Consider the following 13579-nt stretch of genomic DNA (forward strand, 5'->3'; position numbering starts at 1 on the left):
ATGAAATGAAATGCCCAGTATTGTTGACATTGATTCCATTCATTGGATTATCTCCTCTTTGTGGGTTGCAGATGTGTAACTTCTTGAATTGACGTTTTCATTATTCTTTTTAAAGCTTGAATGGCTTAGAATCAAAACTCTACTTAAGCAGAATTTCTCATAACGCTATTCCTAGCAAGATTTTGGAATTTTCGCCCATGGCTGTCATGCAAAAATTTTGGCTGTGGTGGTGTATTATGCTATTTTTTTAATCCGATAATATGATTATACCGCAGTATTAACCAGAAACAGTCTCCTCTATTTTTCTACCATATTCCTAAATGCATGGAGACATTTTCAATTGCAGAACCAGTGCATGATAGTTGGTTGTTGCAATCTTTGTAAGTGATCTTCCCCCCACCCCCCCCCACCCCCCTCCCCGGCCCCGCTGGGAGTTCTAAAAGTTGTATGTATTTTCTCTATGTCTTTTTTTCCCCAACACAGTATGTGCAAATAATTCTGATGAAAAAGTTGCTCATCTCTGTGGCCCAGGAACATGGTTGACCCCATTTCTTCAAGCTGTCTACCTCTTTGTACAGTACATAATTATGGTTAATCTTCTTATTGCATTTTTCAAGTAAGTATATGGATAATTGTTAATTTTTGCTAATCTTTTGGTAAGTTTCTATTTCACTGCAATAAGATGACAAGATAAGAACAACTGATGCCATTTTAAAGCAATCCCATTTGCTGGAAGTATTTTCAGGTTCTAAGGCTGGTCTTGGTCTCCTCCTCACTGCAAGCCCGTGACTAAGTAGGGAAGTGTGTGATGTGACTGGTATGTGCCAGGGAAATTGGAAGTTTTAAGAGAATTCGAAAGCACTTTGTAACTTCTCTTTGTCAGAAAACAAACAAAATTGTTTCTGCATCTTTATATTGACTGTTGTTCCTAAATTCAGTTAACATTCTCTAGTTGATTGAGTTGAATTGTAGACTAAATAGTCCTTTACAGTTCTCTGCAAGTGTTTGATATATAGGAATAAGCAGCTCACTAACTCTGAAGAATGGCAGGCTGCAGAATTAAGTGGTCTGATACAAAAATCTGGGGTTACTTAGAAATAATAATAAAGGTACTGAGATACCAGATGAGAGAATTTTTTAACCCTCTCCTTGCTTTGGATCATGGTGTTTTCTTGAATGTGTTTCCAACTTCCACTAAAATAATTTTGCAGTAAAAGACAAGTATGTGCTTTTGTCTCTTACTTAACTAGCTTCAGAATTCAAGGTTCTTATCAAAGTGTCTAAAAAAAACCCAACCCAAAACTACAACAAAAACACCTAAACAGCCCCCCACCCCCTGCTGCCCAGCTTCCCCCCTGCCTTGATGTGTTAATGCTTTTCTGTTCCCTTTCAGCAACGTGTATTTACAAGTCAAGGCAATTTCAAACATTGTGTGGAAGTATCAACGCTATCATTTCATTATGGCCTACCACGAAAAACCTGTTCTGCCTCCACCACTTATTATTCTTAGCCACATGGCTTCCCTGTTCTGTTGTATATGTAAAAGAAGAAAGACGGACAAGACTTCAGATGGACCAAGTATGAACAGTTATTACGCAAAAAATTGCTGTAACTTTTTTGATATGATTAAAGCAAACTGTCAGAAAAGTGCTATGTTCTTGGTTATAATGTATATTCTCAAGAAAGTCGAAGTAGGTCTTAATTTTCCATGTTTTTAATACTGAGTAAGACTCTAATTCTGTTCAAAGTCCAGTGTTTTTATGAAGGGTATAATGCACAGCCCTTAGAAATCTGCAGTCAAACTAACTTATGACAAAAATAAACAAAAAACCGAGATTAGATTTCATGTTGGTGTTGATGGGGGAAGATTTCTTTTCTTTCGGGAAAACTTCTGTTCTTATTGCGAACCCTTTGAAAATTTAAAAAGAAAAAAAAATGTTCCACAGATGATAAAATCCAGCTAAGGACTAGTTTCTGCCTCAAAGAAAAAGGGATTGGAGGGTAGGAGTGTAAGGAATGATAATATTGTGCACAGATCCTCTCAGAATTACTATTTTGATTTTTGTTTTAGCAGAAATATTTGACCTTGAACTTTTTTCTAGCAAGGAGAGAGGAAGGGTGGGTCTTAGGTGGCACTGTGGTTTTTTTGTTGTTTTTGTTTTGTTTTTTATTTTTTAACACCCTTTATAAAGTTGTGGCAATTATTTTCCAGCACCTGTTCTACTTCATTACATATGCATCTTCTTAACTGTTTAATCTTTCTTTAGAACTCTTCCTGACAGAAGAAGATCAAAAGAAACTTCATGATTTTGAAGAGCTGTGTGTTGAGATGTATTTCAATGAAAAGGATGATAAATTTCATTCTGGAAGTGAGGAGAGGATTCGAGTCACATTTGAACGGTAAAATATTTACAAATAAAATTTCTGAATAAAGAAGCTTAGAACTTTTGCAGGTTTTTGAAATGTGCTTTAAGGGGGGTTACAATGCAGCTCAAGAAAATAAGTATTTATGCAAACTTTAGATAATGTCTTTCCGTTGGTTTGCAGAAACTAATAATGTGATTGATGCTTCCTGAGCTGTAGCAGCACTCAGTAAGCTGAGGCAATTGTAATACTTAGCTTCTCATGATGTTTTAATAAACTGATAAATTTGAACAAGTGCTGTAGGGTCTCTATTGATATGCATGTTAATTCTGTGATTCAGAAGTATGTACAAATGTTGTATTACAAAACAGTCCAACACTATAGTGTATACCATCTTGAAATTTCAGAGGTCTTTTCCTTAAATGGGCAGAAAGGGTTGTGAAGATGTTTCTTTTGCATATTGAGAAAAATACCTTTTATAGCTACTTCATAATTTGATTTTTCTTAGGGTGGAACAAATGTGCATTCAGATAAAGGAAGTTGGTGATCGTGTCAACTACATAAAACGGTCATTACAGTCTTTAGATTCACAAATTGGCCACCTACAGGATCTCTCTGCTCTAACTGTGGATACTCTGAAAACACTGACTGCACAGAAAGCTTCAGAAGCCAGCAAGGTTCATAATGAAATCACACGGGAATTGAGCATTTCAAAACATTTGGCACAAAACCTCATTGAGGATGGCTCTCTAAGATCTTCTGTGTGGAAAAAGCACAGCATTGGAAACGTCTTCGGTTCTTTTCCGCAAGGAGGCCTTGAAAGTAATAATGCTTTACTCTGTAACATTTCTATACGTGATGAAAAAGAAGTCCAACAGAAGACAATTGGTCAGGAGTTAGCTCCAGTTCCCCGAAGAGAAGAAAAAAACTTTCAAGAGGCAGGTTCCTCAGGCAGTGCCTTACTTTCAAATGCTGTTTCCCCTCCAGAACTTCGCCAACGAATACAGGCTACAGAGATCTCAAAATGTATTAGTAAAAGTAAAAAATTAGGCAATTCGTCCAACAGCATGCCTCATGTAACATCCCCAACAGCTAAATTTTTTGTTAGCACTCCATCTCGGCCCAGTTGCAAAAGTCAGCTGGATTCTTCAGCAAAGCATGAAGAGACTGTTTTCTCTAAGGCTACAGAAGGAGATAATAATGTAGAATTTGGTGCATTTGTGGGTAAGTATAACAAAGTAGATTCTGAATGTCCTGAAGTCATTATTAGCTGCTCTTATCCTCTTGCTTCTGGCTCTGCTTGCCTTGCTTTCACCCAACCTTGTGTTGAAAACGGAGGATACATTAATTGTGGTTTTATTCATGATGAGAGTGACACTAATGATAACTACAGCTGCAGAGTTGACAAATGTGATCACCAGTCCTCTGTCAACTTATCGAAGAACAACCCCCAAACGAAGTTCTCTTTGTCAACTGGCAACTTGACATCAACAGTCAACTGTGACGGCTCACATGGAAAATTGAATATTAAAGATGAACTTACCAAAAGTCAGCATGTCAATGCAATGGAACTACAAAACCAAGATTTATGTTCTAACATCCTTATGGGACTACTTCATAAACTGTGGACCAAATCTAAGCCACAAGGTTTGACTTATCAAGAATTGTATAGTATTTTGGGTGTATTCCGGTTGCAGGTGACTTTATTCTACCATTTTGCTCTGCTTTTTTTTGCTTTTAACATCTCTAATTTCCCTATGTTGCTTGAATTTTTTTTTTACTTAAATTATCATTTCTTTATAATTCTGTCACATAGACAATATTTTTCTGAAAAACATGAGCCAGTTGTTGAGTACAGCAGTTTCGTGCAATTAGCAGCTCTACAACTTGGTATGGGCATTGTAGACAAACTTTTTGTGACTCATTATATAAAGTTCCTACCGTCTCATTGCGTAAATTAAAAATATTGTCTATTTCCTGACGTAATTACAGAAGACTTCTTAGGCTGATGGAATCCTGGACAAATATCTTTGTGGTATCTGTGTCAAGCTGAGGGATCCTCCTATACTATGTTTCTAAACACTGTTGTAACTGGGATCTTCCACTGTTGCCTAGGCTAACCTATCTTTTGACAGACATTTTGGAAGCTTTCAAAGTCCTTTTATTAAATACAGCATTATGCCTCCCCTCAAGTTTTGCCTAACAGTAAAAAGGTGCACGTTTTTGGTTAGTTACCTAAGTATTTGAATGGTAAAACAGTGGCAGATTCGTTGCAAAACACAGGTGTGGGTTTACTAACTGATTTCTGTAAAGTAGATAATACTTTAAGTATGCTTAGTGTATAGCAGAAGATCACAATCTGGAATTGTCAGGTTGCCTGCAGAGGTGTTATCTTGCCCCAGTTGTTCAGGGATGTCTCAGTGTTTTCCAAAGGTTTGCTGAGGATGTAAAAATTTGAATCTTTAGACCAGAATTTATTCTACTGCTGTGAAACTTGGAGTTCTAAGAAGTTACCTACATGCACTAGCATTGTTAGATTTGTGTATGCGTAGGAAAGAGTATCTACACGTTTGTACACTCACTAGCTATTTGTTTATAATTTCCTCATGGTTTAAAAAAAAGAAAACTTTTTTTAAATTCAGAAAGCAAGACTAAACAAATAATGGACAGTGATTGTATAACTCTTATCTAATCTTTAAATGTAATTCACCACTAATAACTTTGAATACTAACTATACTTATTTTACTGGAGCCAAATTTTTAGTGTATGGTTTTCTGACATCTCTAGCATTTAGAACATACTCTTCATTCTTACCGTCCATGTTTTATAAAACTTGTGATGCAGTGCAGCTTTCCATTGTGAAGCCAAGTAGATCTTCATTCATTATAAAGCCACATGCTTGGTAAAATTCTGAACGTATTTCTTGCAACTGGGAGGATGAAGGGTATATTGTAAAAGCTACCTCAAGAAAACTGTCTGCTTTTCCTTCATTTGTCATACCTGCATTAAAATACTGTAATTCAGACTGCCCTGTTCCTTTCATGTGAGGAGCATATGCTTGAGTAAAATTTTAAAATGTTACTTTTACTTTTTGAGTTGTGGTAATCCACGCCTTAATGCGGGAAAAGCAATAGTTTCATAGATAATATTTTGTTACACTGATTTTTACTTCAGTGTGTTTGGAAAGTCTTCTCTAGTGCAAACAGGCACACAGAACTTAGATGGTTTGTAACCCTTTGCTATGGTGATGCAAACTATTGGCACGGTCAGAACATTGGAGGTTGCCTTTGATTTTGAATACTCTTTTTCAATTCACTGTGTCAAAGGTCACAGAGACAGCATGGAGTTACAGCGTTTTAAAGAGGCAGCAAGCAAAATTAAAGAAAAAAGTGCTGATATTGAGGTAAGCATGGAAGACTTTGTCAAACATATTAGTGGGGACAAGTTTTGGGTTTTTTTAACTGTAACATCACAATAAGTTTTGAAAAAGTCTTAAGAGCAAATATAATCAAAGAACTTACACATTCCTTCCAGGATGCATTTTGCATCTGTTTTATGATTAAAAAAAAAAAAAAAAATCTAGTGAAAACTCATGCAACTTTAACTACACATCAAGGACTGTTGCTTCATGATATGATACCAATGAAATATTAAACAAGATCTGAGGTTATGAAAGCTGAGATGACTACAACTGTGAATTAAGATAAAATTATGTATCCCATAATTAGTGTTTAATGAAACGGTTGACGCATAAATTTCAAGATCAGTGTTTAGGAGGAGGTCAGTGATTTACATGATATTTTATAGAGCAAGGTTGATTTTTAAAAAGTGACAAAAATTGTTTGTTATGCTTCCAAGAAGAAAAAGCCTTTCTAATAAACTTGTCATAAACTAAAATGATGTATAATTTCCGTTTTCTTAAAGAATAATTAAAAAAACTAAATGGAAAGTGATTAATCATAACAAACTTGTCCTCCAAGTGCTGTAGTATATATAAAAAAAACTAGTTTTCTCACTGTAGCTGTTAAGATTAGTTAATAAATTCAAGTTACCATTTGCAGTTATCCCTCATCTGGGGGAGAATCTGACTTGAGAATTGCATTATGACCATTTGCAATGTCAGTGTTCTGCTGAGTTGCTCCTTCTGGACCTTCTGATAAGTATACTGTGTGACCAAAAAGATTTTTTTGTGTGTGTATTCTTTGGCATGGGTTTTTTGTTAACAATGTTTACAATTTGCTTTGTGGTTTTTTTTTTTTTAATAGGAGCAACAGGAAGACTTCAAAAAAGCTATATTGGAGGGCATAGAGACAACCAGACTTCAAGTAAGTAAAGAAGGTTTCTATTTATTAGAGACATTATTTTCACCAGATACCGAATGTATTCTTTACAGCAAAGGCAGAGAACTCTATTGTTTTTATATCATTATCTGTAGATAAACCCTGGTCATGATATAAAAAAAGAAAAAAAAGAAAAAAAAGTTGTACAGTTGAACCTTTGTACAAATACAGCTGGATGTCTCCTTGATGTAGGTCTAAATAGTTCCGGGATTTGCTACTATTGGGATGCAAACTCCAGTAGCATTTCCAGACAGTACCACTGTTCTTAGACACTTAGTAATAAGAGTTGTCCCATCTTAACTGGTGGGACTGGTTTGATTCTTACCTTTCATGTAGGCACTACAGTCATTGATTGTAAGATGGTGAAGATGTATGCTGAACACTGAAATGCATATAGACCCAAAAAAGGGACTTCAGAAGACACGGTCAGCAGGTGCATTCTCTGTGTTGCATTCCAGTGAAGTATTTATGTCTAGGGATCTAAAGAAATAGTCTTTCTTTTATATATATATATATCTATCTATATATGTCTATATCTTGGAATCAAAGCAGGGCATAGTATTCCAAGTTCTAGTTTTTGTTCTTTAAAATCTTGAATTTTTACATTTTATTCAGGTAACCATTGAAATTATTACGTTGATTGTGAGGAGTATTCCAGCCCTATGCCAGTCTACATGTAGTTCTAGTTTGTGATGAAGCTGGCTTTCTCCTTTTTGCAAAAGAAATATTTTGTTGTCAAAAGCTGACTACCTCAGTAGATATTCAGAAAATATGTAATTGTTACTAAGGAATGCATCCATGAGGAAATTCTGTTCATAAACTCTAGGTTTTTATGTGGCAGGACTTCTCTACATTCTCTCCCTATTTTCAGTGGGCTCAAACCAAACTGTAGTTTCTGTCAGAGCCAAGTTCTTGAATGAGAATTGATAGCTAACAAAGGCATGTTACAGAATAGCTGAACTTGATGCTTGTAGAGATCCAGCGTAATGTACATTTCTGTAGTTGTATCTTACTGTAACGTTCTCTTTAATGGAATTCTTTCAGTATGGGCCAGTAGTCTTAACATGCACCTGAAAATGTTAGAGCTGATGGTTACTGTAAAGAGCATTTCAACTGAATTATACACTCAACTTGTACATTTTTGTGCAGCAAGGTATTTGAGGTACATCCAGAAGTTTAAAAAAAAAAAAAAAAAAATCCTAGATAGTCCTAGAAAAGAAAACTGGGCAGGTGGTATGCCAAAATAGTACCAGTTGAAAACAATGATAACGATGACTAATGATACATGTATTTTTTTGGTAGGGTCTTCAAACTGACTGTGGTCTAAGACAATCTAGTTCTTGCGGTGGGTTTACTGACCCTTTGGCAGTCCATTCAGAACAACGTAAGTGTGTCGTCTTTTCAGGTGACCTAATTTTATCTCTAAATTGTGTTGATAATGCATACTCTAAGATAATGCAAAGGAAACACACAAAGTTAAAGCATCTTGAAATATTTTTGTGATTGGTGCTACTTGTATCTGCCCCTGCATGGTTCTTCTAGTCATGCCAGCTTAATTCTCTTACCTTGCATTTGCCACAGATAGCTAGCGTCATAAAAAGCTAAGTGATCTAGTCAGGACTGTGCTGAAACTTGTAAAGATCAGTTAGTTGTGGATCAGACTTTTTTATGAGAGCCACATTAAGCTGTCTAGTTGCTCACTCTGATATAAAATAAGTAAGTGACAATGACACGTGCCATTCTTTGCCCAGTTATGGATCTCTTTCATTCGTAGTATATAGCAAGAGTAGAAGAGCATCGAGTGAAGACACTCAGCAAGTAGACTCTAAAGCAGCCTTACTGACGGTTTGTATCCTCTTTTTTTTGTTGCTAAGCAGAAATTGAAACTGAACAAATAAAGGAGAAGGAACAGATTGTGTAAAGAATAATGCTGATTTGTGGACTCATTTGTTCAAGGAGGCAACAGAAGGAGACCTGTTTTGACTGAGGGAAGAAGTTGTGCATGTTCTCTACTATGTATCGTGCATATTCTCCCTATAAAAACGTGTTGCCTCCTGTTTATGGAAAAAACCAAAACTTTTTGTTTACGAAAAGAACTATTTATATAATCCGTAAAACAGTAGTGAATATAATAGCCTTATCTATGATTTTAACCTTATCTATTATTTTAACTGTAGTTACCATTCCTCAGTTGTATTTGAGTCTTTCCATTCAACTGTAGTTCAGTACAGCCTGGTGAAATATTTCTGATAAACAACAGGCTGTACTGCAAGATCTTAAAACATATTACCACCCCATCTCCAATTAAATACACCATGTTTTCCTTACAAAACTGAAACCTTCTTTGTTTTAAAGGATTGGTTACAAGGTAGACCTTCAAACAGCAGTCAAATGTAAGTGAGCTTTCTACTAATAGAGCAATTTTATTATTCTGTATTTTGATTGGTTTTTCTTTTTGGTTGTTGTCTTTGGCTGTAGTGGTATTCAGTTGTGTTTAATGAAAAAACAAGGTTTAAGGGTTTTTTCTAATAAATAACTGAATGTGTTCCCTGGAATGCTTTGACAGGTTCTATTTAGATTAATGGGGTCACATGTCAGAGGGCAAAACATGCCCTTAAATGAAAATGACTGTGTTGACACTTACTAAGGAGCTAGCTTCCTGGTAAAGGTCTTTACCCAACCTTTCAAACTGTAAACCTTCTCTGAAGTTGTGCAGACATTGCTCTTGTTAACAATTATCCCCTGAGTTAACTGTTAAAGCCATTACCTTATTAATCTGATAACAGAAGGTTAAGCTGTTGTGAACAAGTTTTAATTAAAGCACCTCTGTGGGAATGAGCTCTTGTGATGCAAACTTTACATAATGTGCGTGACTTGGTGGTATTTAAAGTATAGCTCTAAAAACATGAGATTACTTAACAGCCTTCCGTTACTGTTCCGTAATTAAGAAACCTGTACTGCCCTTGAAAAAATAGGATAAAAGCAGTACTGTGAGGTTAACAAGGTGACCTAGGATGAAGTGTCAAAATCGGTGAATACAAAATAATTTTTTTAAGAAGCAATGACTGTTGGTTTTGTGGCATTTCACAGGCCATCTGAAGAAGATGCATTGAATGGTAAGTTTGTCTCTGCTATAAAAAAGCTGGGAGCTTTTCATATAAGCAACTGTTTGGGTCTTGTGTGAGAATGTATTTAACTACTGATAAGTTGGAACTTAATGGACAGATAATAGCGTGGTTTGGTTTGGTTTTTTTTAAATAAATAGCCTACCATTGAGCACTACAGTCTTTTAATTTTTATTTTCCCCCTGTAATACTGAAGAGCTAAGCATGATGCATAACTTTCTGCACCGCAAATCTTTTTCAAACTCTAGTTACTTGGCAAGTGTTCTTTGCATGTGGTAATTTTAATACACAATATAGGTAGCAGGCAGTATCTCTTTTTTCTTTTTTTAATCTTTCAGGCATTGCTTCTCCTTTCAAGCCTATCATGGACATCAATTACTATTACTCAGGTCAGTTCCTCTTATGAACTAATGTTCATATTTTTAATAACATTTATTTGATCCTTAAACTCTAATAAATGCTGTAATTTTTGTCTAGCTGTAGAAAGAAATAACTTGATGAGATTATCACAGAGCATTCCATTCACTCCTGTGCCTCCCAGAGGTAAGAATTGTACTTCTTGTTTCTGGTTCACTGTGGTCTTTTGGGGAAGAAAACACAGTAAGCTCTGTACAGATTCCTTCTAATATAGAATGATCAAGCCAAATTTCACACTTGCTCACGGCAAGTGAAACTAAAGTTTTAGTGAACTAAAAGAAGTCTAGTGTCTGTCTTGCAGCACTCAAAAATATAAATGAGTATGACACCTTTTCTAGGGCAGCTCACTTGATTATGAAATCCAGATCTAATTGTTGTTGTCCTCAGAAATGGTGATGCAGTGGTGATAGTATTGTACTAACAGTTTTTATAACAAACTATTCTGGAAGGATCCCTTTAAGTTGTCTTGACTTGAATAAAGTGTAAACAAACATTTATTCAGTGTTCTTAATGCTGTTTGAACAGTGTCATTAATAGTTCTAATTAGGAGGACAAAACCACTGTCCTACTTTACTGCTGTATGAAAGAAGTTGGAGAGGGGTCTTCCCACTGGGTAATTTAAATTTTTTTGTTAATTCAGGTTGTTATTAACAACTTAGATTTCAATATGCTGCAATATTAAGAAACTATAGGGTTTCAGTGCTTTTAATTTTAAACTTGGAAAATGAAATGCAGTAATTGCTTTTTGTGTTGTAACATAGGTGAACCAGTCACTGTGTATCGCCTTGAAGAAAGTTCTCCCAGCATCTTGAACAACAGCATGTCTTCCTGGTCACAACTAGGACTCTGTGCTAAAATTGAATTTTTAAGTAAAGAGGAGATGGGAGGAGGTTTACGTCGAGCTCTTAAAGTAGTATGCACGTGGTCAGAATATGATATCCTGAAATCAGGACATCTTTATATCATCAAGTCTTTCCTTCCTGAAGTTGTGAATACTTGGTCAAGCATTTATAAGGAGGACACTGTGTTACACTTGTGCTTGAGAGTAAGTTTTATCCTTGTCACTTATTAAACGTAGGCAGTATACATTAAAAAGGATCCCCCCCACCCCCAACTAGTATGTAATTGTTAGTCTGGGGTTCTGTATGAGCTAAAGGGTGAAAAACTCTGCTCCAGTATGGTTTACTTCATCAAAGAGCTCAAACTCTTAAAACGTAGACATAATTTAAGAAGTCAGTCATTTGTTACACTGTCTTGGGGGAATAGACATTTACTGTTCCTGCTGCCTTTTTGGCTCCTTCATGTTCCCTGTCATAAAATGCAGCTAATGGAATACGGGCTTTGAATTGTAGGAAATCCAACAGCAGAGGGCGGCACAGAAGCTCACCTTTGCTTTCAATCAAATGAAGCCCAAATCCATTCCATACTCTCCCAGGTGAGTGTATTTCAGCTTTCATTGTGTTGCATCCTTTTGACACAGAAGAAGGCCTACAGGGTTGTTAGCAGATGGATCAAGTATATTAGGGTACTGATATGTGGATATATGTTTCGAACGTTACTATGAATGTGTCAAGCAGAATTATCCTTGGCAGTATTTTTGATTGATACTTTTTGCACCAATTCTAGCCTAGTGTGATAATATAAATGGCTTTGTGTAAGAGTTGCAAATTATTTAAATTATTAGTAAATCAAATAAAAATCTAGTAGTGATGATATATGTGCCATTTATTTTTGGAAATACATTCATTAAGTATGCTTTTTGCTAGGTTCCTGGAAGTTTTCCTGTTATATTGCCATTCTGCTGGCCAGTGGTTTGCAGTTGAAGAGTGCATGACTGGAGAGTTTAGAAAATACAACAACAATAATGGTGATGAAATAATTCCAACTAACATGCTAGAGGAGGTTATGCTAGCTTTCAGCCATTGGACGTATGAGTATACAAGAGGAGAATTGTTAGTACTAGATCTGCAAGGTAATGTCTGTATTTTAAAATTGGGATTGGGACCAAGGTAGATGTATGGGGATTTTTCTCTTGTGATAGCATTTTATTAAGAATTCATATGCCTGTAATAAATAGCAAGCATTATTTAGTGTGTCTTGGTCTAGTCGATCTGAATCTATGGTTGTCTTATTAAATATGGCATTAAATCTTACAGCAACACAGGGAATATAAATGCATACATCTTTTCCTAAGGTATGCACCATAAGAAGGTCTATTTTTTGGCACATTTGTATGGTGCCAGTATGGTAAGCTGTGTTTTTCCTGAATTGTGTGTCAGATACTCTGGCTGTGATAACTATATAGGAAACTTCTTTCTCATGGGTGAAAACTAAAGTTAGGAATTGCAGGCAGATGTAAAAATAGGTAGAAGAAACCTGAGAAGTACGAAGTGCTTGTTTAGGAGCAATTTTTGGAAGGGTAAAGAGTATCACATATCATTTGATCCCCCCTGCTTTTATTCTTGGGGAAGCTGAGAAGTCATAGCTAAGGATGCCAAGGCTTTTCAATATTAATGCATTTACGTAATGTATCAGATTTAACTTTTTCTTCATGTGCTGTCTGAAGGTGTTGGTGAAAATTTGACAGATCCCTCTGTGATAAAAGCTGGAGAAAAAAGGTAAGGTTAAAGAAGGGTTTAAAGAGAAGTAGTATAAAATGTTCGCTAGAAAATGCATGCAACCCATGTTTATGTACATTTTATTTCTAAGGTCATATGATATGGTGTTCGGTCCAGCCAATTTGGGAGAGGATGCAATAAAAAACTTCAGAGCGAAGCATCACTGTAATTCCTGCTGCAGGAAGCTTAAACTTCCTGGTAAGAGTTGCTGTAGTTCTTCTTCTGCGACACTCATGTCATGAAATGTATGATATGTAACAAAATAGTTATGTCATGCTGTGAAAGCGGAGTAAGTAATAAACAGCAGTTTTGTCATATTACTTTTAAGATGATATGCCATTTTAAGATAAAATCCTGAATGAAGGAATTAAGAATGTCTGTGTGTTCTGTATCCATATGCACAGTATTTGAGGAAGGTAGACTAGATTGATCAAGACTTCAGAACCTACAGTAAAAAAATGAAGGTTCCTAGAAAAAGTAGGAAAAGCAGGTCAAGATGATTGCAAACCTTCAGGCTTGTGTTTGGTTTGGGGTTTTTTTTGTGGTCTATGGTTTTTTTTTTTATTTGTGGTGTTTGGGTTTTTGTGTGGTTTTTTTGTTGTTTGTTTTTTTGTTGTTGTTTGGGGTTTTTTTAAAAAAAAACATGTCTAGGTCTGTAGAAATTCATTCTGTTAAAAACTTCTAATTCCAGATATTTCTGCTGCATGGACTACA

At 35.7% G+C, this 13579-nt stretch overlaps 1 protein-coding gene across 1 annotated transcript in view; it reads left to right on the forward strand.

Moving 5' to 3' along the window:
• TRPM7 (transient receptor potential cation channel subfamily M member 7) overlaps positions 1 to 13579 on the forward strand; it is a 57712-nt gene that overhangs the window by 42206 nt on the left and 1927 nt on the right. Inside the window, exons 23-39 of the mRNA XM_059823938.1 lie at positions 484 to 616; positions 1394 to 1578; positions 2268 to 2400; positions 2873 to 3588; positions 5692 to 5768; positions 6631 to 6690; positions 8008 to 8089; positions 8480 to 8550; positions 9061 to 9098; positions 9796 to 9821; positions 10169 to 10219; positions 10308 to 10373; positions 11009 to 11292; positions 11600 to 11682; positions 12014 to 12219; positions 12814 to 12865; positions 12957 to 13063. Coding sequence (XP_059679921.1) covers positions 484 to 616; positions 1394 to 1578; positions 2268 to 2400; positions 2873 to 3588; positions 5692 to 5768; positions 6631 to 6690; positions 8008 to 8089; positions 8480 to 8550; positions 9061 to 9098; positions 9796 to 9821; positions 10169 to 10219; positions 10308 to 10373; positions 11009 to 11292; positions 11600 to 11682; positions 12014 to 12219; positions 12814 to 12865; positions 12957 to 13063 — 2370 coding nt within the window. The remainder of the gene's footprint in view (positions 1 to 483; positions 617 to 1393; positions 1579 to 2267; positions 2401 to 2872; positions 3589 to 5691; positions 5769 to 6630; positions 6691 to 8007; positions 8090 to 8479; positions 8551 to 9060; positions 9099 to 9795; positions 9822 to 10168; positions 10220 to 10307; positions 10374 to 11008; positions 11293 to 11599; positions 11683 to 12013; positions 12220 to 12813; positions 12866 to 12956; positions 13064 to 13579) is intronic.

Source organism: Gavia stellata, chromosome 13 (genome assembly GCF_030936135.1).
Source record: "Gavia stellata isolate bGavSte3 chromosome 13, bGavSte3.hap2, whole genome shotgun sequence".
In the NCBI taxonomy this organism is placed as follows: Eukaryota; Metazoa; Chordata; class Aves; order Gaviiformes; family Gaviidae; genus Gavia; species Gavia stellata.